The sequence below is a fragment of the Amia ocellicauda genome, chromosome 1, assembly GCF_036373705.1.
Source record: "Amia ocellicauda isolate fAmiCal2 chromosome 1, fAmiCal2.hap1, whole genome shotgun sequence".
NCBI classification, from domain to species: domain Eukaryota; kingdom Metazoa; phylum Chordata; class Actinopteri; order Amiiformes; family Amiidae; genus Amia; species Amia ocellicauda.
The window spans coordinates 43,714,478-43,740,533 of record NC_089850.1 but is presented as its reverse complement, the minus strand read 5'-3'; the positions used below and the strand labels follow the sequence as shown (position 1 = coordinate 43,740,533).

Below are 26,056 nucleotides of genomic sequence, written 5' to 3'. Positions count from 1 at the left end.
TCAATCCAGAGAATATCTTCAAGATCAAAAATGATACCGGGACCCAGGGACACAAAAGGCCTTCCCAACAGAGACTTTTCTTCACTCTGTTGTTGTTGGAAAAGACTTGGGTATGACCATGAAGACAGCATGCGTGATGGATTGAATGCCGTCTTCTAATTTGTAAATTTTTCTTATGTTTCTTTCTAAATCCAAAAGAGCTAGGTGTTCAGAAAAGCTCCTCTCAGGTAGCCTTTCTAAATGTTTTATGTAGATCATAAAAAACATGCTCTCAATTTATAAGTGCCCTTATGAAAAATAAGTACAGTAAGTACACTTTAAGCATACATCCATAGTATAGATCCAATATATTATAAGTATTCTCCAAGTATACAAAAGTATACTAACTGTACTTTTTTATAACGGGTCTTTATTCAATAACTGCCAAACCCCCTCAGGCTACAGCCTATCACTAATGGCTATTACATTATATACAACTTTCCATGCATCACAACAGACACCATTTTTTGTGTTTGTATGTTGTGACGTTGAAGTTTCCCAATTCGCACAAACACACACACACACACACACACACACACACACACACACACAAACGTATAAAAACTTGAAATCTGAAGTACACTCCAGACAAAGTGTGGGGCCAAGACCTATGGATAAGTGCAAGTCTCTTAGAGAAAAATACTTTGGTCAGAAGATTCACCAGCACTCTGACTCATCTAAGGAAAGAGCACAGACAGAGCAGAACTTCTTATAGAAAGGTAGGTTTTCCTGTATCAGATTATATATTATTATTATTGCAAGTTGATGGCAGCTTGACTGAATGCATCTTAAACTGCTCAAATTAAAGACAGGAAAAACTTGTCTTTCGCAACATTTTACAATGCCAATGTAAATATCTCTTTTAATATATATTGTGTGACTGATTTTTCTGCACTGATTTCAAATTTAGAAACAATATAAACATGTTTTAGTTCGTGGCACTTCGGATATGATAATTTGCCTAAATATTTTGAGAGCAGAAAGGAACGTATTTATGTGAGAGAATACAACCACAATTTATTGAATGGTATTAGTAAAAGTGTGTTCTCAGTTGGTTTAAAAAACATTAAATAAATGTAAATGAAATTTCTACCCATGGTTTTAAAAAACTACAATTGGGTTTAAGTCTTACATTGCAAAAAGGTAATGAATCACTATAACAGTTTTGCTACAATTTGCATTATATGTTCACTTAAAAGAAGACAAGCAATTCTAACTTCTTCTGTGTTATTTTCCTGGTTATCCTTTCTAGCAAGTTATTTTTAAAACAATGAAGACTTTCGTAATGGGCATAGTGACACTGTTGTCCTGCATTGTGCTCATGCTATGGCTTAAACATGACATGGAAAAGGCTGCCCAAAGTAAGTTATCTGTTTTTTCACTGAAACACACACATACACACACACACACACACACACTATATATATATATATATATATATATATATATATATATATATACACACCGATCAGCCATAACATTATGACCACCTGCCTAATATTGTGTAAGTCCCCCTTTTGCCACCAAAACAGCCCTGACTCGTCGAGGCATGGACTCCACTAGACCTCTGAAGGTGTGCTGTGGTATCTGGCACCAAGACGTTAGCAGCAGATCCTTTAAGTCCTGTAAGTTGCGAGGTGGGGCCTCCATGGATCAGGCTACCTTCTTCCATTGCTCCGTGGTCCAGTTCTGATGCTCACGTGCCCATTGTAGGTGCTTTCAGCAGTGGACAAGGGTCAGCATGGGCACCCTGACTGGTCTGCGGCTATGCAGCCCCATACGCCACAAATTGCGATGCACTGTGTGTTCTGACAACTTTCTATCAGAACCAGCATTCACTTTTTCAGCAATTGGATCGGATCACACAGGCCAGCATTCGCTCCCCACGTGCATCAATGAGCCTTGGCCGCCCATGACTCTGTCGCCAGTTCACCGCTTTTCCTTCCTTGGACCACTTTTGATAGGTACTGACCACTGCAGACCGGGAACACCCCACAAGAGCTGCAGTTTTGGAGATGCTCTGACCCAGTCGTCTAGCCATCACAATTTGGCCCTTGTCAAAGTCGTCAGATCCTTACGCTTGCCCATTTTTCCTGCTTCTAACACATCAAATTTGAGGACAAAATGTTCACTTGCTGCCTAATATATCCCACCCACTGACAGGTGCCATGATAACGAGATTATCAGTGTTATTCACGTCACCTGTCGGTGGTCATAATGTTATGGCTGATCGGTGTATATATGCTGAAAAGGTTATTAAAAATCGAAGACATTTGACAATGATAGGGGAAAATTATATCAGGACAAAAAGTCTGCAATCTGTACCTTCTAATTTAATTTTCCTGTGCAGAAATACCCCCAACAATAACTAAATATGGTACCTCTGAAGAAGTGGAACACATTGCTGTCCATTTAAGTGACAGTCACTGACTAGATTTGCAGATACAGACCAGAACCTGTAGCACAGCGGGGGAATCTTCGTCACATCACACAGGAGCCATTCTGTGTGATTAGCTGTGCAGCTGTAGGGAAGAGAAGGGAGAGCAACGCCTGTCTTCCAGTTGTCACCTAAACTCATTAGTTTCCATCCTGTTATGTCGTGTGAAAATAGGTGTGACTGATGTGACTGAAGTCTGTTTTCTTCAGCTGCCTCAGCCTCCTACAGGACTGTGCTGCTGAGACAGGTGTTAAAGCAATGGCTTATACCAAATTGCGATAGAAGTGTTTGTATGTGTGTGGGGGGGATAATTGTTGATTGATGTTTTTTAATTGCTTCCAATACAAACACTCATAAAGTGTTTCTTTTTCTGCTTTTCTTATCCTCTCCAGGCAGCTTGAAAAGAAGTGCAGATTCTGTTATCGTTTCCTGTTTCCAGGAAAGTCTTCAGATGGTTGACAGAGCTATTTTCAACACTCTGAATGGGTATAACATCACTGAAAGCTTTAAAGTTACAATTGCATGGATATCATTGTATTCAGAGATTGTTGTTAAAACTGAGTTAATACATTCCCACACAAATTAATAGCTTATTTTGACAATTCCTTTTTTGACATTTCACTCAGGTTGTCTACAAATGTGTGTGGGTGTAGATATCTATGTATCCATCTTCTTTTTAAAGTTGCCAAATACACCTGTGATGACTGATTAACTGAGTACTCGGGTGATTTATGATAAGATGAAGAAATCGATTTTGTATTTTTTAATTGATTTTCAGAAATCACAAGCAAGGCACAGGCCATTCCCCAAAGCAGCTGTTAGCCTTTTTCAAGCAAGGTGAATCCGAAACTCAAGAGATTTCAAGAGCAGCAGAAATAATGGAAGCAACTTTACAGAGAGTGCATCAGAGAAATAAAAGAACCATTATAGAAACAGGTGAGTAAATGTACAAATATCCAGTTTATTTTAGCTTAGCTACTTAAACCTTATAAAACATATATCTTAATGCTACAATTTGGTATTTGTTATAATACCATAATATGATGATGATAAAGATAGACTAATGTTACACATTTTTCTGAAATATACTAGTTTGTCAAAGAACTTCGGTACCAACAACTCTTGGCTGTTCTATTCTTGGCTAAATAAACTGGCATAACTATGGATGGCCATATATAATTACATATATATCAAAATACATCAAGTTGAAAATAAATGTTAATAATGCAACCCTGCCTAGAATTCTGATCTTCTATGAGAATCTCCAGATCTCAGTCCAACTTTTTGAGAAGTTCAAGAAGTTCACAAGCAAAAGTCATGAAACAAGGTTGAGCTCTGGATGGAAAAAGTGGTCAAAAATTCAGCAGTTTCCACATGTATCCATACTCTCTATGCAGTGTATCTAGAAATTGATTTAGCAAGACAATGCAGGTGCAGACTGTTTTAATGCAAATTATTAAAAAACATACGTAATTGTATGACCTTCAATACTGTATGTATCAATAGCATATCTCTGTTAGGATGGGTTTTATTTAGACACCAGAAATCAGTATGTTATGAATCATCTTTAACTTTGATAACAAGGAGAAGGCACTTCCTGATGTTTTTTATTAAGTTCCTCACTTTCCCAGGAGGAAGCTGGCATACTCAATCACTTCTACATGTAAAGCCTCTCCAGTACATTTCCAAAGTGAAATGTGTGTAAGCTGAAGAAGCATTACCAAAATTTAGTTTGCCCCAAAGGACTGTGCATCGATCTGATAAAGCATTTTCATGTTCTTTTCTTCATTTTAAAGGACAAATCTCCTGTGCTTTATTGAGATATGGTTACCTGGTTATCACTTTACAGTTTGGGAAATACAAATATTTTAATATCTTTACAATATTCCATTACATGCTTAGAAAAGCTTTTAAAAAGCTTTTACATGCATTACACTAGGGGACAGTCTCTTTAATGTCAACGTAAGGCTTTCAGCACTCCTTTTGCAACAAACACAGTAAGGTTTTGTAGAATCTGAAATAAATTAGAAATTAAACCCTGTATATAATGTTGAATACATACATACAGTGAGGGAAAAAAGTATTTGATCCCCTGCTGATTTTGTACATTTGCCCAATGACAAAGAAATGATCAGTCTATAATTTTAATGGTAGGTGTATTTTAACAGTGAGAGACAGAATAACAACAAAAAAATGAGTGAAATAAGTATTTGATCCCCTATCAATCAGCAAGATTTCTGGCTCCCAGGTGTCTTTTATACAGGTAACGAGCTGAGATTAGGAGCACTCTCTTAAAGGGAGTGCTCCTAATCTCAGCTCGTTACCTGTATAAAAGACACCTGTCCACAGAAGCAATCAATCAATCAGATTCCAAACTCTCCACCATGGCCAAGACCAAAGAGCTGTCCAAGGATGTCAGGGACAAGATTGTAGACCTACACAAGGCTGGAATGGGCTACAAGACCAGCGCCAAGCAGCTTGGTGAGAAGGTGACAACAGTTAGTGCGATTATTCGCAAATGGAAGAAACACAAAATAACTGTCAGTCTCCCTCGGTCTGGGGCTCCATGCAAGATCTCACCTTGTGGAGTTTCAATGATCATGAGAACGGTGAGGAATCAGCCCAGAACTACATGGGAGGATCTTGTTAATAATATCAAGGCAGCTGGGACCATAGTCACCAAGAAAACAATTGGTAACACACTACGCCGTGAAGGACTGAAATCCTGCAGCGCCCGCAAGGTCCCACTTCTCAAGAAAGCACATGTACAGGCCCGTCTGAAGTTTGCCAATGAACATCTGAATGATTCAGAGGAGAACTGGGTGAAAGTGTTGTGGTCAGATGAGACCAAAATCAAGCTCTTTGGCATCATCTCAACTCGTTGTTTTAGGAGGAGGAGAAATGACCCCAAGAACACCATCCCCACTGTCAAACATGGAGGTGGAAACATTATGCTTTGGGGGTGCTTTGGGGGTGTTTGGGGGTGTTTTGTGCACCACATCAAAGGGACGATGGACGGGGCCATGTACCGTCAAATCTTGGGTGAGAACCTCCTTCCCTCAGCCAGGGCATTGAAAATGGGTCGTGGATGGGTATTCCAGCATGACAATGACCCAAAACACACAGCCAAGGCAACAAAGGAGTGGCTCAAGAAGAAGCACATTAAGGTCCTGGCGTGGCCTAGCCAGTCTCCAGACCTTAATCCCATGGAAAATCTGTGGAGGGAGCTGAAGGTTCGAGTTGCCAAACGTCTGCCTCGAAACCTTAATGACTTGGAGAGGATCTGCAAAGAGGATTGGGACAAAATCCCTCCTGAGATGTGTGCAAACCTGGTGGCCAACTACAAGAAACGTCTGACCTCTGTGATTGCCAACAAGGGTTTTGCCACCAAGTACTAAGTCGAAGGGGTCAAATACTTATATCCCTCATTTACATGCAAATCAATGTATAACTTTTTTGAAATGCGTTTTTCTGGATTTTTTTGTTGTTATTCTGTCTGTTAAAATACACCTACCATTAAAATTATAGACTGATCATTTCTTTGTCAGAGGGCAAACGTACAAAATCAGTAGGGGATCAAATACTTTTTTTCCTCACTGTTCATAAATATGTACATTATATTATTTTTCTTCTTCTTCTTCTTCTAATGTTGTTGTTTTAAGATCTTCTACCCATCGAGGAGCTGAAATTGATTGCAGACCTGTCTGGGTGTCTTCCGCATGTGCAGCCTTCTGTCTGCCCACAGGGTTGCCTGGTGGACAAATACAGAACAATCAATGGAGTCTGTAACAACAGGTTCTCATTTACTTGTTTATATTTGTGATTATTATAAATATGTCTTAAAGGTATAAGACATATATCTACTTTGTCCTTTTTGAATCTACACAATATGAATCGTTTACCAAGTCCCAGTATACACCACTGACTGTCATGTTTAATCTTTGACATTATGTTTATATAATTTATCTTAATGAGGACAATTAGGAGAAGAAACAAATGTAATACTAACAATCAATAGTAAATATTAGACATATCCTCCTACTTCCTCAGAGATAATTCCAGATGGGGGGCCGCCCACACTGCTCTGGCTCGATGGCTACCAGCCGAGTATGAAGACAGTCATAACCAGCCTAAAGGTTGGACAGCTGGACACCTGTACAATGGCTTCCCACTCCCTTCAGTAAGTTCACAGTTACATTTACTTTGGCTTTCATGAGAATTAAAAAAGATATATACACTCACCTAAAGGATTATTAGGAACACCTGTTCAATTTCTCATTAATGCAATTATCTAATCAACCAATCACATGGCAGTTGCTTCAATGCATTTAGGGGTGTGGTCCTGGTCAAGACAATCTCCTGAACTCCAAACTGAATGTCTGAATGGGAAAGAACGGTGATTTAAGCAATTTTGAGCGTGGCATGGTTGTTGGTGCCAGACGGGCCGGTCTGAGTATTTCACAATCTGCTCAGTTACTGGGATTTTCACGCACAACCATTTCTAGGGTTTACAAAGAATGGTGTGAAAAGGGAAAAACATCCAGTATGCGGCAGTCCTGTGGGCGAAAATGCCTTGTTGATGCTAGAGGTCAGAGGAGAATGGGCCGACTGATTCAAGCTGATAGAAGAGCAACTTTGACTGAAATAACCACTCGTTACAACCGAGGTATGCAGCAAAGCATTTGTGAAGCCACAACACGTACAACCTTGAGGCGGATGGGCTACAACAGCAGAAGACCCCACCGGGTACCACTCATCTCCACTACAAATAGGAAAAAGAGGCTACAATTTGCACAAGCTCACCAAAATTGGACAGTTGAAGACTGGAAAAATGTTGCCTGGTCTGATGAGTCTCGATTTCTGTTGAGACATTCAGATGGTAGAGTCAGAATTTGGCGTAAACAGAATGAGAACATGAATCCATCATGCCTAGTTACCACTGTGCAGGCTGGTGGTGGTGGTGTAATGGTGTGGGGGATGTTTTCTTGGCACACTTTAGGCCCCTTAGTGCCAATTGGGCATCGTTTAAATGCCACGGCCTACCTGAGCATTGTTTCTGACCATGTCCATCCCTTTATGACCACCATGTACCCATCCTCTGATGGCTACTTCCAGCAGGATAATGCACCATGTCACAAAGGTCGAATCATTTCAAATTGGTTTCTTGAACATGACAATGAGTTCACTGTACTAAACTGGCCCCCACAGTCACCAGATCTCAACCCAATAGAGCATCTTTGGGATGTGGTGGAACGGGAGCTTCGTGCCCTGGATGTGCATCCCACAAATCTCCATCAACTGCAAGATGCTATCCTATCAATATGGGCCAACATTTCTAAAGAATGCTTTCAGCACCTTGTTGAATCAATGCCAAGTAGAATTAAGGCAGTTCTGAAGGCGAAAGGGGGTCAAACATAGTATTAGTATGGTGTTCCTAATAATCCTTTAGGTGAGTGTATATATATATATATATATATATATATATATATAATGATATACAGTGTTAAATAACTGTAAATGAAGCAGATCATTAATATTTTAGTTCTTTTGATTGTTTTTGCTTACCACTGATTGCTGACCTTTAGACTACCTGCCTACAAAATCATACAAAATACAGTCCAATGAACCAAGCAACTATATCTATGTATAATCAATTGATCTCTAATACCAATGAAATCAACCATAGTTTTAGGAAGTATGCTGGATTAGTGTACTTACTGCCCTAGAGGTTTATTGTAAATAATATAGTTTTGTGGTCATCGCATTTTTGCCTCTTTAAAGTGAAATACGGAATTTCAAACTAATGGGAAGCTGTTGAATGTGTAATTCAATTCACTTGGAAGTACATACACTACATGGTCATAAGTATGCAGACACCCCTTACAATTAGTGGATTTGGCTATTTCAGCCACACCTATTGCTGACAGGTGTATAAACGAGGTCCATACAGAAATGGTTTGTCGAGATTGGTGTGGAAGAACTTGACTGGCCTGCACAGAGCCCTGATCAACCCCATTAAACAACATCAGTGCCCAACCTCACTAATACTCTTGTGGCTGAATGGAAGCAAATCCCCGCATTAATGTTCCTACATCTAGTGGAAAGCCTTTCCAGAAGAGTGGAGGCTGGTATAGCAGCAAAGGGGAGACCAACTCCATATTAATGCCCATGATTTTGGAATTAGATGTTCGATGAGCATGTGTCCACATACAATACATACATGTATTGTAGCTTTGCGGTGCATTTCTCCTGGATGTAAAGGATGGTTGTCCAATTCTATTGCAACTTATGAAACTGGGCAACTAAGGCAAAATGAGACTTTGGTTGAAAAGTCACTTCTAAAACCTAGGGCTACAACAAATTAAAACTTTGATCTACCTGTAAATCTCGATTTACAGTGAGGGAAAAAAGTTTTTGATCCCCTGCTGATCTTGTACGATTGCCCACTGACAAAGAAATGATCAGTCTATAATTTTAATGGTAGGTGTATTTTAACAGTGAGAGACAGAATAACAACAAAAAAATCCAGAAAAACGCATTTCAAAAAAGTTATAAATTTATTTGCATGTTAATGAGTGAAATAAGTATTTGATCCCCTATCAATCAGCAAGATTTCTGGCTCGCAGGTGTCTTTTATACAGGTAACGAGCTGAGATTAGGAGCACTCTCTTAAAGGGAGTGCTCCTAATCTCAGCTCGTTACCTGTATAAAAGACACCTGTCCACAGAAGCAATCAATCAATCAGATTCCAAACTCTCCACCATGGCCAAGACCAAAGAGCTGTCCAAGGATGTCAGGGACAAAATTGTAGACCTACACAAGGCTGGAATGGGCTACAAGACCATGGCCAAGCAGCTTGGTGAGAAGGAGACAACAGTTGGTGCGATTATTCGCAAATGGCAGAAACACAAAATAACTGTCAGTCTCCCTCGGTCTGGGGCTTCATGCAAGATCTCACCTCGTGGAGTTTCAATGATCATGAGAACGGTGAGGAATCAGCCCAGAACTACACGGGAGGATCTTGTTAATGATCTCAAGGCAGCTGGGACCATAGTCACCAAGAAAACAACTGGTAACACACTACGCGTTGAAGGTATGAAATCCTGCAGCGCCCGCAAGGTCCCCCTGCTCAAGAAAGCACATGTACAGGCCCATCTGAAGTTTGCAAATGAACATCTGAATGATTCAGAGGACAACTAGGTGAAAGTGTTGTGGTCAGATGAGACCAAAATCGAGCTCTCTGGCATCAACTCAACTCGCCGTGTTTGGAGGAGGAGGAATGCTGCCTATGACCCCAAGAACACCATCCCCAGCGTCAAATATGGAGGTGGAAACATTATGCTTTGGGGGTGTTTTTCTGCTAAGGGGACAGGACAACTGCACCGCATCAAAGGGACGATGGACAGGGCCATGTACCATCAAATCTTGGGTGAGAACCTCCTTCCCTCAGCCAGGGCATTGAAAATGGGTCGTGGATGGGTATTCCAGCATGACAATGACCCAAAACACACAGCCAAGGCAACAAAGGAGTGGCTCAAGAAGAAGCACATTAAGGTCCTGGAGTGGCCTAGCCAGTCTCCAGACCTTAATCCCATAGAAAATCTGTGGAGGGAGCTGAAGGTTCGAGTTCCCAAACATCAGCCTCGAAACCTTAATGACTTGGAGAGGATCTGCAAAGAGGAGTGGGACAAAATCCCTCCTGAGATGTGTGCAAACCTGGTGGCCAACTACAAGAAACGTCTGACCTCTGTGATTGCCAACAAGGGTTTTGCCACCAAGTATTAAGTCGAAGGGGTCAAATACTTATATCCCTCATTTACATGCAAATCAATGTATAACTTTTTTGAAATGCGTTTTTCTGGATTTTTTTGTTGTTATTCTGTCTCTCACTGTTAAAATACACCTACCATTAAAATTATAGACTGATCATTTCTTTGTCAGTGGGCAAACGTACAAAATCAGCAGGGGATCAAATACTTTTTCCCCTCACTCTATGCAGTTGTATCCTATCATGTGTTGATTTGTAAAAAGTAGAAAGTGGCCTCTAACAGTTAATTAAACAGCGATAGGGTAAAGATTTGTACTTTGATATTCAAGGGTAGGTAAAGTTTTGATTTGGTCCTGACCATTTGGGTCACTTAAGAAAACGCATCATGCCTCCACTGTCAGCACCTTCAAAAATGTTATGAAGCAATTTGGTTACACATATATCAGCCTTTATAACTCACAATGCAAAAACAAAAAACATAATTTGCCTGTATTGGAAATTAAACTGCGGTGCTTAATATCAGCAATAATTACAATGTATGAGGAAATGGCAGGGGTTGAATATCTCCAATCAACTTGGAGACGATAATAAAAAATAATACATAAAACAACAGCAGGTACACTGTGTACTTTTCTGTAATTTGGTGATCCTTTCATTTGTCCATTCATTCACTTTGCCATTAGTTTGTATTATTCAGGCAGCCTAAGGGACAATTTCCATTCATTTTTAAATTTAAAATAAAATTTGCCAAAGGCATTCTTGTTTGATTCTTGCTTTCATTTCATTTATTGACATCTACCAGACATGACATGACATGACTCATATCCATACGAATAAGTGTATGTGCTATTTCAGATATAAGACATTGTTGCTCAGATTCAAAACTATAAAAAAATATATTGAAAAGTATGTTAGTACTCAACTATATACTCACATGAAAATTATTTTAATTCTTATTTGTAAATGTTAAAAATAGTTCTGTGAACTAAGGTATGATTTCTGTTACTTTTTTTTTGTTTTTACTTATTTTATATTGTAATGCAGTTGCTTAGAATGGCATTCATTATACAATACAATGACATAGCATGCACAGACATTTAGATTTATTCAGATAAGTACAAACAATGTTTTTGGAATCACTTTACTTACATATTCTAGAAATTAAGCACATATCTTTCTATGCTCAAATACACTCTTTATATTTGTATTTAAAATGTTTTTGTACTGTGCTATAATGATTAAGACTGTATTGATTTGTACAGCTTAATTTCGAAACCCAATTGTTTAATTATAAAGGCAAAAAGATCCACGTTGGTGCCATTTCCCTGTAGGCAATTGCATTTAAAAAAGTTCTGACTGTCTTATTTCTGGAGAATTTCTTTTTAACTTGTACATAAATAATTATTGCCCATGGCAAAAAGTAAACATTGAGGTCAGACTTGTTTTCATAAAGATGTAGCTTGCATTCCATATAAAACACAGATTATTTGAATGGTTCATGCCTATTCATAGTGAGAGAAAAAAACCAACTGCCAGCATCCAGTTAATTGTCAGGATCAATACAGGATCAAATATGGAATGCTATGGAAAAAATAATCAGCAATTACAATCCAGAAGTCCCTATAACACCACTTATAGCACTTATAAATATATACAAGCACTAATGCTATGAAACCTTCTTAGAAATTAACAAAAGTCTTTATCAGTGTTGGAAGGTACAGTGAGGGAAAAAAAGTATTTGATCCCCTGCTGATTTTGTACGTTTGCCCACTGACAAAGAAATGATCAGTCTATAATTTTAATGGTAGGTGTATTTTAACAGTGAGAGACAGAATAACAACAAAAAAATCCAGAAAAACGCATTTCAAAAAAGTTATAAATTGATTTGCATGTTAAGGAGGGAAATAAGTATTTGATCCCCTATCAATCAGCAAGATTTCTGGCTCCCAGGTGTCTTTTATACAGGTAACGAGCTGAGATTAGGAGCACTCTCTAAGGGAGTGTTCCTAGTCTCAGCTCGTTACCTGTATAAAAGACACCTGTCCACAGAAGCAATCAATCAATCAGATTCCAAACTCTCCACCATGGCCAAGACCAAAGAGCTGTCCAAGGATGTCAGGGACAAGATTGTAGACCTACACAAGGCTGGAATGGGCTACAAGACCATCGCCAAGCAGCTTGGTGAGAAGGTGACAGCAGTTGGTGCGATTATTCGCAAATGGAAGAAACACAAAATAACTGTCAGTCTCCCTCGGTCTGGAGCTCCATGCAAGATCTCACCTCGTGGAGTTTCAATGATCATGAGAATGGTGAGGAATCAGCCCAGAACTACACGGGAGGATCTTGTTAATGATCTCAAGGCAGCTGGGACCATAGTCACCAAGAAAACAATTGGTAACGCACTACGCCGTGAAGGACTGAAACCCTGCAGTGCCCTCAAGGCCCCCCTGCTCAAGAAAGCACATGTACAGGCCCGTCTGAAGTTTGCAAATGATCATCTGAATGATTCAGAGGAGAACTGGGTGAAAGTGTTGTGGTCAGATAAGACCAAAATCGAGCTCTTTGGCATCAACTCAACTTGCCGTGTTTGGAGGAGGAGGAATGACCCCAAGAACACCATCCCCACCGTCAAACATGGAGGTGGAAACATTATGCTTTGGGGGTGTTTTTCTGCTAAGGGGACAGGACAACTGCACCACATCAAAGGGACAATGGACGGGGCCATGTACCGTCAAATCTTGGGTGAGAACCTCCTTCCCTCAGCCAGGGCATTGAAAATGGGTCGTGGATGGGTATTCCAGCATGACAATGACCCAAAACACATGGCCAAGGCAACAAAGGAGTGGCTCAAGAAGAAGCACGTTAAGGTCCTGGAGTGGCCTAGCCAGTCTCCAGACCTTAATCCCATAGAAAATCTGTGGAGGGAGCTGAAGGTTCGAGTTGCCAAACGTCAGCCTCGAAACTTTAATGACTTGGAGAGGATCTGCAAAGAGGAGTGGGACAAAATCCCTCCTGAGATGTGTGCAAACCTGGTGGCCAACTACAAGAAACGTCTGACCTCTGTGATTGCCAACAAGGGTTTTGCCACCAAGTACTAAGTCGAAGGGGTCAAATACTTATTTCCCTCATTAACATGCAAATCAATTTATAAGTTTTTTGAAATGCGTTTTTCTGGATTTTTGTGCTGTTATTCTGTCTCTCATTGTTAAAATACACCTACCATTAAAATTATAGACTGATCATTTCTTTGTCAGTGGGCAAAATCAGTAGGGGATCAAATACTTTTTTCCCTCACTGTAAGTGCTGGAAAAGAGCAGTTATCAGTTCCATGTTCTTTATAAAGAACTTTAAGATCTCAAACAATGTTATCTTATTCAAGAACTAAAGAGGGTGGCAATTTACATCATAAATCAATCTGGAGGCTGATTCAAATCTTAAATATAGCAGGAAAATAGTCCCTGTTATGTTGGTGTGACAGGGGATGGGACAATGACTTCTGCAGTTATTCATCATTTACTTGTATAAATAGTCAATAAAATGTTTCATTTAATTTTACTACAAGATTTCCTTGGACTCATCTGTCAGTTCCCCTCAATCAAATCCTTCGTGAGGCTGACCGTGCCCACATAATATTTATGTATTTATTTATTTCCTTGACTTGCTGATTTATTTTTTAACAGTGGTTCTTTAATGTTTATATTGACAGGCTCGGGAAGTAAGCAATACAATCCTGCAGGCTTCAAATAACTGCACTTTGGAAGATGACACCTATTCCCATATCATTGTTGACTGGGGCCAATACATAGACCATGATATTTCATTCACTCCTCAGAGCACAAGCAAAGCCACGTTCATGGGTGGACTGGATTGCCGCAATACATGCGAAAACCTGAATCCCTGCTTTCCTATTAAGGTAGTATTTCTGTTGTAGATATTTAATTTGAATGAAAATATCTGTACTGCTATTTAGTAACTTTTCAACACTGAAATTGAACACACTCCAAAATAGTAGTGCATGTGTGACTGTCTTCTACACAGATCCTGGGAAATGACTCTTTTGGGGGACAGAGAGAGTGTCTGCCATTTTTTCGTTCCTCCCCTGCCTGTGACGCTGGCGAACAGACCACAGCACAGACACTGTCACCACAAAGGCAGCAAATGAATTCCATCACTTCCTTTTTGGATGCCTCAACTGTATATGGTAGCAGTCCTGCAAAGGAAAACAAACTTCAAAACCTTTCTAGTCAGGAGGGCCTTCTTGCTGTGAACACAAAGTTCAAGGACAGTGGTCACCCATACTTACCTTTTGTTACCAATGTACCTTCTCCGTGTGCACAAAACCCCAATGACTCCAATGGCGAGAGAATCGAATGTTTCCTGGCTGGAGACAGTAGGTCAAGTGAAGTAATGTCCCTGGCCACCCTACACACTCTATGGGTGAGAGAACACAACAGGATTGCTAGAGCACTAAAAAAGCTTAACCACCACTGGAACGGACAGATGATTTACCAGGAAACTCGAAAAATCGTCGGAGCTTTGCATCAGGTTAGTGACACAGTCAGTTCTGTGCAGTGCATTCCCTTGCAAAAAAGGCAAATAATTAAATATCAAGTCTAAATAACTCATAAAGACCCACACTATTGACACTTATAGAGGTCATCCTGTGAAAAACAGAAACACAACAGCACATATAGTGTAGTAGTTAATTCTTACAATGGACCATAACATAAACCTAGATGCAAGAGAACCACATGCACTAGAGTTAACTAGATGAATTAATTGAATCATGCTTAACCTCCTGGATAGTTCTATGCAGTCTGTTTATTTGTGCATACAGTTTATTATAAATTATTGATTCCTAAGCTGTGATCATTCGTGTTTCACAATTTACTGGCATAAAACTAATACATCTAAACAATGCATTACAGTTGTGATCATGTCACACTTTTTATAGTATCATAATGTCCTCATCTGGTCTGTTTTTGTTCATACATACAATAATTCTACATATAATTAATTTAGAGGTAGAATTAAAATATGTATTAATCATCTCCAGTCCTACCAAATCCCAAGGTGTAATATAGATTTTCCAAGTGACTTCATTGAGTGAATAACTTCTCATTTTTTCTTTCTTTTTTAAAGATTATAACCTTTAGGGACTATGTCCCAAAAATTATTGGAATTGATGCATATGATCAGTACATCGGTATCTATGGAGGGTATGACTCTTCAGTAAATCCAACAGTTTCCAATGTGTTTTCAACTGCAGCTTTCCGGTTTGCCCATGCTACTGTTTCACCAGTGTTGAAAAGACTCAATGAGAAATATCAGGAGCATGAGAATTTCTCATCTGTGAGTCTGCACCAGACATTTTTTAGTCCCTGGAGACTAATTAGAGAAGGTATGCTTACTATTCCTTGCTTTGTGGCATTTCCATACCGATTCACTGTACGTTAACCTTTGTATCCATTAAAATAGTGAACATTCTTGTATCACATTCTGTACATTAACCTTAAAATACTTTTTTTTTCTAATTCTATAAGATGTTTAGAGGAACTGCAGAATTAGCACCCTGGAGTCCTTTCACACTGAGAGACCCTTCATATTTCTATACAATTCCATTAATAGAGGAGAAAGTCTATTTGTGTCTACAGAAAATGATAAAGTGAGATGCCAGCATTTCCCTAGACAGCTCGCTTATATGGAAAGAAAATTGTGTGATTCAACAGATATATTATTATAAAGATATATAAAATAAAATAAAAATCCATTAAGTTGTGGCTGATTAGTTTAACATCAATGAGTTAGAAAACAGCAGTCTTGTTTTATTTTGTTCGAAGCACAATCATGGCATCTTGAATGCAAAAGAGCACTCTGACAAAACAGATCAGCTAGGAAATTATTCAAATGTCAATGATTAACATACTTCACACAAAGTCTAATAACAATGGGTAGAAACTGAATGATCTGAATCGGTCTAATTTGTGGAAAATCTATATATGTTTTCAAAAACAAGTATTTCAGAATAACTTGTTCTAATCATAAGCTTTAGGATATATTATATAGGATATAGGATATATTTGGAATTGCAGGATATAATAATGTTCATATAATATTGTATAAGAGAAGTGGTGTATGTCATCTGATTTTGTTTGATATTTCATCTGTTGCTGTTGTGTATCCTCTTACTATATGTGTTCTGCCTAATTCTCTGTTATTCTTGCTTGGTATTTACTTTGTGATTAACATTTATAATGTCTAATATATTTTGAAAAAACATCTGATAAGTAATTTGGGATACACTGGTCATTTTTATTTTGAAAGGGTTATGATGAGATTATAATAATAAATTAATTGTAATTATTATAATTATATAACAGTGTGATTATCATATATAACTATGGGATTATGATTTAATTTTCTTTCACTTGCTCATAATCATCTTTGAAACATATTTGTTGTTGATGTTGTTGTAGTTGTTGTAAGCTATTTTTACTAAACTAACTAACTGCTAGACCAAATCAAAACCTTGACCCACCCACAAAATCGCATATTACAAGGTTGTACCCTATTGTGTTTTGATTTTTAGATTGTAGAAAGTGGCTTCTAACAATACATTAAAGTGATATGGTATCTCCACGTACTTTGCAATTCGCGTGTAGTGCAAAATTAGTTTTTGGTCGTGCCCTAAATCAAACGATAAATAACACTCAAGAGAAACACATAGAAAATTAACTACCCTGAAGAAGGTATAAGGAACATTAAGATTAAATAAGCTCATTCTTTGAAGTGTTCATAAAATTAGCCCATTACTCTTGTAGTATTTTGTTTTTCCTTTTAGGTGGACTGGATCCAGTAATACGAGGGCTAATGGTAATGCCAGCCCTGGCAGTTACTCCAGACCACTTAATGAATGAAGAGCTGACAAAAAAACTGTCGGTGCTTTCCAACCCCGGGGCTTTTGACTTGGCCTCAATAGATCTGCAACGTGGCCGAGATCATGGACTTCCAGGTCTGTGATTCTACTTTATTGCCATCAGATTTACACCAGTTTAAGGTGTTAAAAGAATTCTAATTCTAAATAAAAAAAACTATATTCTAAATAAAACCCTATATTTTTTATTTTCTCAGGCATTTTCTAATACATTACTGGATAATTCCACAACTTTAAGTTATTTGAAGTGCTCAAATGACTGAGGTGCCATTCCATTGTTGTGATCTGAGTATATTTCAACTATTAATACTGCAGTATGTTACAAAACCAGAGATTTTATCATCAGGACTAATAATCTACATGTTTATGTTCCTCATACAAACAAATTCCTATCCAACAAGACCTATGAATAACTATTTTCAAAATAGCCAATTTATTTATTTCACACATTGAAGATTATTACCAAAAGACAGCAGTGTAAACATAACACCATCAAGTATTTCTTTACCACTGCTTTCATATGGGTTTTTTCAGGAGGCACTGTGGGTGCTGGCTTTATCACACTTTATTGTGCACGTATGAAGTGCAGTTTGCAGAGTTAGCATGCTGGAAGCCTCAGTCAATAAATCCATTTTCCTTTCACAGGAATCTTGCTTGATTTTTATTTCAAAACGAGAAGACTCTCTAGGGGCTTCTCTTAAAAGTGTGTTGTTTTGACTCTTAAAGTTTTCCTGCTGGTGAATTTGAATTCCCTCCAAAAAAGTAATTTTTCTAACATTTTATCCTGTTGATTGCTTAGAATGCATTGCAGACTCTGAGGTCAATTTGATCAAACTCTCTCCTGCTGGGATATAACTGAACTGATTTTAATTACATGTTTTCTACAACATCGTGTAACCCCCTTAGAGTTTAGAAAGTGACTTCAGTATCTTAGTTAATCTGGGAATTATTTTATTTAAAAAAAAATCATGGGGGATTCCCGCATGCTTTAAAGTCTTACTTTTAAGAACATCATATTGATCCATTAGATAAGTGCTTGCTGGAGCTAATAATTATGATTGCAGTAGCCCCCTTTAAGCAAAATATAAAAGACTACAAGGTATCAGTTTTTTTATGTATTTTTTAGTATTAAATTTAATGTATTTGTCTTTGAATGCCAAAGGATGTCGATTGCCCACCATCACATATTCAGTTTGTTATTTGGTGAACATTTGGACTCAGTATGGGGCCCTGATGTAATTTCTGTTTCAGGTTACAATGAGTGGAGGGAATTCTGCGGGTTTCACAGACTGGAAGATCATGCTGATCTTCACACGGTGATAAGCAATGCAAAGTTAGTTCAGAAGATAATGGATGTGTATGGACACCCCAGCAACATTGATGTGTGGTTAGGTGGGCTGGTGGAGGATATTTTACCAGGTGCCAGGACAGGACCACTGTTTGCATGCTTAATTGGGAAACAGATGAAAATGCTTCGAGAAGGAGACAGGTACGTTAGATGTTAATATGACCCACTAAATCTGAGTTATAAATAAACAAAAAAAAATGTTTTTGTTATTGTTCATTCCTCTGTACAAGCTACAGCTTTCATCCTACGTTTTCCATTTGCATTATTTTCTGAAGCAGTAGGTTCAAAATGCAAATTGAACGTGTATAGCTGACATGTTCACCAATCCTTCCCTTAAAACACCATGGCAAGACATATTATGAATATTCATTTGTTTCAGATGCCAGATTCTTAAAGATTATTGCTCACTTGCTTTTAAAGAACTGAATTCTTACAGATTAAAAAATCACTTGAGGGATCAAAATAGCTGACTGTGTCTGTCTTTGGCAATACTAGCATGATTTGTAGCATGATTTAATCTTAGAACACCCCTTTGTGGATTATCTAAATGATGAGGGATCAGAAGCAGTTTCCTCTTCTCACTTTCTTATATTCAATCAAATCCCAGAGGAATGGTTTTAGCACAGAACTACACTTCTATGAGTCATGGATAACCCCCCCACACACACACACTGTATCGATAGGTTGCTAATGCAACCGTGGTTATCTGAGAAAAGAAGCACTGCCCAAGGAGGAGGGGTTTTCAGCACGCATCGCTGGAACGTATTGAAGACTTTTGTCTTTCTGCCATTGCCATTGGCCCTCGTGCCCGTCACTCAAACAGGACCCTTCCATTTCCTGTTTGTATAAAAGGTGGCATCTACACAAAGACTTCCTCTTTTTGCCGGGAGCTAGAACTCTGTGCGACCTTGCAACCTTGCAACCCTTGGGCAGTGCATTTGCAACCTATCGTTCTCATTCGAGTTAGAAGCGCTGCCCAAGGGGGAGGGGTTACAGTATAACCAAGCTGTCGCAAGGGAGGAGGCAGCGAGCTTGTAAGAGAGCTTGCCCCAAGGTGTACCTACTAGGAGCCGTACCAACTCTATGATAGAAGCCACAGGGGCCCCTTGGGGCCACATCAGGGCTGCCCAGACGCAAAGACCACATTCAAGCTGAACTGGGAAGAAATAACGAATGGTATATCCATGGGGCAACAAGATCCTTGTGCCCACCGTGAAGCCTAGTAATAGCGGCCTCCTGTACTACTAGCAGGGCTAGGAGCATGGCCAATACCAAGACCACACCATATAAGCACAGGGTGCAGTCTCACATCCTGTGCTCAACATACAGTGGCCTAACCAGACTGGATAGCCACTCCTAGATAATTAAATTAATAATAATGGAACTATATACACAGCGGGGCAACAAGAGCCAACTCAAGTGCCTTCTGCTGTACACAGCAGCAGCAGCCCCCAGCACATCTAGGATAGCTAGGGCGGGGCCACAAACTAGTTAGGTGTAAAAACACATGCACTCCTGAAACAGAATGAACTATATACAAGTCACAGTCTGGTAGGAAGGGAAAATGGTTCTGCATTGCTTTTCCCAACACGCTCAATAGGGGCAGACAGGGATAGAAAAGCCAGGAGCCAGTGCCTGATAGGCTACTGAGGCTCAACTGAAGCCAACACCGGATTCCCAATAGAAGGAACTGGTCCCGTCACGTCCAGCCTGTAGAACCAAACAAAGGTGTGTGGCGAGACACAACTTGCAGCCGCACAGATGTTTGCCAGTGGGGCGCCTTGAAAAAGTGCCCACAATGTGGCTACACCTTGAGTGGAGTGGGCCACCAGGTGTTCAGGCACCAGGGCTCCAGCCAAATTGTAGGCCGTGGTAATGGTGTCCACAATCCAATGCGAGAGGAGCTGCTTTGAAAGCGCCTGGCCCCGCGTCCATGCTCCGTAACACACAAACAATAGGTCCACGTGCTGGATGTCCTTAGTGTGTTCCAAATAGCTCCTGAGGGCCTGCACCAGGCACAACAGGTGTAGCCTACTCTCCTACTCCGAAGAGGAGGAGGATGGAAAGCCATCAACTCAATAGACCTGTTGATATGGAAAGGAGACAGCACTTTCGGGAGGAACACAGGATTAGGCCATCAGGTGATCCCACTCAGGGGCCAGGCCCAGAGCTGGAGCAGGCCCAGGTTGGGATGCCACAGTGTGCCCTGTACCTGAGACAGGAAGTCCGCCCGCAGGAGAAGCTGCCAAGGCTCTCCGACCAAGAGGGAATCCAGGTCCGCAAACCACAGTCTGTGGGGCCAACAAGCCGCTACCAGCAGAACTGTCATTCGTTCTTGCCTGATCTTCTCCAAAACCACTGGAAGAAGGGGGAACAGTGGGAATGCATAGAGGAGACAGCGTAGCCACGTGTGGGCTAGCACGTCGATCCCCAGGGTCCCTGACTGGTCCTGAGTGGAGAACCTTAGCGGACAATGTGTGGACTCAACCGAAGTGAGGAGGTCCACCTCTGCCCTTCCGAAGCGGCTCTAAAAGTTACTGAATCACCAGCGGGTGGAGGCGCCATTCCGACACCAGGGGGCCTCCCGAGAGAGGAAGTCCGCCACCGTGTTGGAGATGTCCGGGAGGTGGGCTGCTCTGATGGAGCACAGCTGAGGCTGCGTCCACAGAAGCAGATGACGTACAAGCCAATATAGTGTGTGCGACTGGAGACCTCCCTGCCTGTTGATGTAGGCAACCACCATGGTGTTGTCTGTCTGCACTAGAACATGACTGCCCCGAAGGGCCAGCATGAAGTGACGGAGACCGAGGAGCATAGCTCATAATTCCAGGGTGTTGAAATGGAGGGCCCTGATGGGCGCTGTCCAACTGCCCCGGACTCCCTGTCCATTGCAGACAGCTCCCCAACCCTGCTTGAAGGCGTCTGTTGTCAAAACCACTCGGTGGAAGATTGGCCCCAAAGGCACACATTCGAAGGGCTTCGCTACCAACGGAGTGCCTTCCAGCACGCTTCAGTGACTGTCACTCGATGTGCTCTGTCGTGGCGAGGATGCATCCCATGGGACCCGAACCACCACTGCAGAGGCCTTAGATGAAGGCCTTAGATGAAGCCCAAGGGGGAGGGTTTGGGACACAGCCGGAAAAGGGAGAGACACGCGTTTATGGAGGCAACTCTCTCTGGCACCAGCGTGGACAGCATGGCGATGGAATTGAGGAACTGCGCCTGCTGAGTTGGCACAAGACAGCTCTTCTCTCTGTTGACCCAAAGACCCAACTTGGAGAGGCAGTCGAGGATCAGGCTCGTGTGGCTCTGAACCTGCTCCCTGGAGTTCGAACCAGCTAAGCAATATAGAGGGCCAGCAGGGACTCCATATTGCGGAGGTGGGACACTAGCGCCGAGATGGTGGAATTGACTCGAGGAAAATCCACCAGTCCCGCTTCCTGCACACCCGTGGTCCTGGCGTAGACCTTGGCTGCCTGTGCCGGGGCGGGGGCAGTCGCCGGGTGGTCCCAGGTGGAGTGCAACAGTGTAACTCCGCCAGGAGATCAGGCAATAGTGGGAGGGCCCGTGTGAGCCGCTGTGAATGCTCCCCTCTCTTGGAGGGCAGGGTGGCAGGGTCCACTGGCCAGGGGATCTGGAAGGACCCGCTGGGTGACTGCCCGGAACTCAGCCTGGCGGGGTTCGCCAGGCTCCAAATCCACCTCCATATCAGACCCTCCATGATGGCTGAGGGAGATGACATCATCTCCCCAGATCACCTACTGACTGTCCTCCTCCACAGAGTGGACAGACAGGCTCCCCCCTGACTACATGGGCACTGCCGAAGGAATGGCATGCAGAGGGCGGGGGGTAGCAAGTAGTGTGCAGACCTGATCCATCCTGGTGTTGAGAGCCAGGATGGCAACATCTCTCCCCCTGTCCACAGAGCTCAGACCCCTGCGCCGGCATCTCGGCGGAGACGGGAGGAAGAGGAGGGGGAAGGGGCCTGGGGACGCCTCTCTGCGGGCTTCCCTCTCTGTCCTCTTATTGTCACGACTGATAGAGGAGACAGGGGGGCTGAGGGCCAGGTGGAAGAAAGGATCCACTGAAGTGGCACTACACACTGACCACACGTCAAGCCGGAAGAGGAGCCCCTTTTGCAGGCGAGGTCTCTTACAACAGACCGAGGCTTAAGCTGGGTGGCTGGCCTCGACTATTACTGCCGCTGTGTGCACTCTCGCTATGGAGGAAAAAGTCCTGTGGAAATGAACTGAGGTGCCGACGGACTTCCATGGCGTGGATGGAACAAACCAGCATGGCTAATTTAAATAAATTAAAATAGCAATCACACACAACTGTAGCGAATCAGTGGGTGGACTATTTGTACTACCAGCCAGCCAAAAAACGCAATTTCTGTTTTTTCTTCACAAATACAGAACCAAGGCGAAGGGCAAAAAGAGGAAGTCTTTGTGCAGATGTCACCTTTTATACTAATGGAAGGGTCCTGTTCGAGTGACTGGCACAAGGGCCAATGGCAGCTTTGATAGACAAATGTCTTCGATACATTCCAGCAATGCACACCAAAAACCCCTCCCCCTTGGACAGTGCTTCTAACTCGAAAGATAACCATTGGTAATCTGCCTTTATCACTTTTGGATACCAATCGTTCACTTAGAGCTAACTGTACATGTGTGCATATCTTACCATGCTAAATTATAGTAATTACAGTAATTGTTAATAAATAATCTTGAGCGGTACTGAAAAAAAATAACAACATCCCCAGCTTATTTTTGTTTCTAAGAAATTTCATGTCAGAATTGTTGAATGTTTTTGAGACTTGTGATTTGAATATGTAACTGGACTGTTATAAGAATAACACATTGTAAACTTTTCCAACAGATTTTGGTGGGAAAACACTGGTGTATTTACACATAGCCAAATTGAGCAGTTGGAAAGACATTCTCTTTCCCGGGTGATATGTGACAACAGCGGAGTTACAGACGTCCCCCTGGACCCTTTTAGATTAGGAAAATACCCAGAGGATTTTCTCTCTTGTGATAAGATACCTGGAATGAAGCTCGACCCCTGGCAGGAAGAGCCCAACCAAGGTCAGCTACTGAGGAAATGAGCATTATCCCCATCCCCTTCCTCCATTTCCAGGGAATTCATTTTTCATTCAAAGTAAACTTGTCTGTACATTACAAAAGTATCTTTGTTAAAATGTTACATCTTTCAATTTTGTTTGCATCTACTGTAGCAGCACAGTGTGGCTCACCTGCAGTGATAGAGAATGGGGATTTTGTCTTGTGTTCCACCTCTGGAAAATCAGTCGTGGCATACTCCTGCTACTTTGGTTACCATCTGGAAGGAGCTGAGGAAATAATATGCACAGACAGTGGCTGGAGTGCTGACCCTCCCAGCTGTATAGGCAAGTTACTGTTCTTAAGTTTTAATCTTTAATGGCCAACTGGTCTGCAAAAGTGTCCTAATGACAAGAAAGGATTCAAAGCTTTGAAAATATAATTGAATAATAACAAAAAATGTTACCAATGATGCATTAAACCCAACCTCTTGTTTGTAACATCACCCTGAGCCTAAGCCTGGCCTTGGCAGTTATACATGAGATCAGAACTCAGAGGAAGTGCATTCGATATTGTTATCCCTATGGTATGGATACATTAATGCATTAAGAGATTGTGGCCATTAGTGTAAAGGGTGACCTGAACGATTACGCATTAAATAAATTGTTGTCTAAGTGAACATCATACAGTCATGTATTATAGCACGCTGATCTCATTTTCAAGTAGTTGGAGCAACTGACATGAAGCCTGCATTGTCTTCTTTCACACTGGAGATAATCCTTTAATGGCATTTGGAGGATGGGACATAACATAATTGGCTCAGACTTTCTTGCCCTCTTGCCCATACACTCCAATGGTACGCACCAGGCATACAAAAATGGGAAAGAAAATCTGAGGCAATCAAAAATAGATTAGAGAGAATAGCCAAAGATGAGAGGGAGAGAGCATGCACTTTCCTGCTTTTTATTGTTATTTATTCTCTTTGCCTTTTCTCAAATTGTTTTATCTGGCTTTACCCTCCTTTTCACACTCTGTTCACCTGCCGTCATTGTTGTCAGCCCATTTTCCGTTTACTGTGGACGTAATGGCTGCAACCTCCCGAGTTCAACCCACATCAGCTGCCTGTACACTTCTTTCTGGACCATTATGAACACAGCTATTTCCTTGGGTTATTTTTGAGCTCTGCTTCAAAAAAGTATGAAATAGAAAGCCTGACAGATGAGTCTAGGGTGTATGGCAATATAAAAATAGACATGGTTCAGACACTCTGCTAAAAAACAGCACCTGCCTGCTCATACTCAGCTTTTTTGCCATAGTTTAGATAGGTGAATCCTGTGACATTCACAGGAAAAAAGGTCTGCTGCTTTGGATATTGCATTCAGTATTTATCCAGGCTATACAGTACCAGCATGCTTTGTTTATAACAGGCCTGTGTTGTGCTGAACTGGATTCGAGTCAAATCTTTGAGGAGAGATTGATATTGGCAATGGACATTGTGGCTACAGGAGTGCTGTAGGGCACCATGGCCAAGCATACCCAAGATGTGTCTTAAACATTATCAGTTGTATACTCAGTAAATTATCTAGGATTTTAGTAATCAAGTCATTGTTTAATATTGGATTCAGACTTTTTTAAGCAGCTGATTAATTATTTGTATACAATAGATATGTATGTATGTATGTATGTATTTTACAAGGTTAATTATTATAAGATCATTGAAGTGTGAATTTGACATATAAAATGTATAACATCATATTTCAGTTTGTTACTTTATAGTTTTCACAATCTATGGTAATTGAAAATACTGTGCATCTCATGTTATGTAAATTACATTTATGTTCTTGTATGCGTCCCTGACAAATGTATAATTAAATAATATAGATAAATAATAAATATTGATTTATGAGGTAAGATTACAGTCTGTCTAGACAAAATGGACCTTTAAGTACATAATATCCTTGAGATGAATACAAGGTACCTTTTTTCTCTGCTCACAAGGCCAGCCTTTATTAAAAACATTTATTCTGCACTTATTTATGTGAGTATTAGTTAAGTTCCAAGAATCAGCTTCTAAGTTTAACATTCACCCATATCTCTTGTTTTATCTTGTAACAGACCTTAAAATATATGCTTCCATGTTCGGCACAAAGAGACACACATTCAAAAGGGTTGCGTAGGTTTCTTTTCCCCCACATCTCACCCTAAACACAATCCAAAACAGGAACCAATAAGGGTTCTCTCTGCACTACGGAAGAGGATATTTGAATAATTTTTCAAATCCACCTACACAGTTTTTTTCTCCTGCTTCAAATGATTGGCTGAATATGTCAGGGTTACTCAAAGAATTGTTACATATTAAGAATTCACCGCATGCAAGCATGCAAATGGCTGTGTGTGTGAATGTGCTACATGGTTTGATATGTTGGCAGGGGATGGCTAAAAAACTTGCCAAGAAGCTAAATGTATTATA

General features: G+C 40.8%; 1 protein-coding gene across 1 annotated transcript; it reads left to right on the top strand.

The window, feature by feature from the left end:
- The first annotated feature begins 1,324 nt into the window (after nucleotides 1–1,324).
- On the top strand, nucleotides 1,325–25,102 carry tpo (thyroid peroxidase). The gene is made up of 13 exons (XM_066713982.1): nucleotides 1,325–1,400; nucleotides 2,869–2,962; nucleotides 3,255–3,412; nucleotides 6,139–6,271; nucleotides 6,527–6,656; nucleotides 13,951–14,157; nucleotides 14,283–14,789; nucleotides 15,387–15,645; nucleotides 17,086–17,256; nucleotides 18,430–18,667; nucleotides 23,405–23,613; nucleotides 23,763–23,933; nucleotides 25,014–25,102. The coding sequence occupies exons 1-13, from the start codon at nucleotides 1,325–1,327 to the stop codon at nucleotides 25,100–25,102; spliced, it is 2,442 nt and encodes an 813-aa protein (XP_066570079.1).
- Nucleotides 25,103–26,056: the final 954 nt, after the last annotated feature.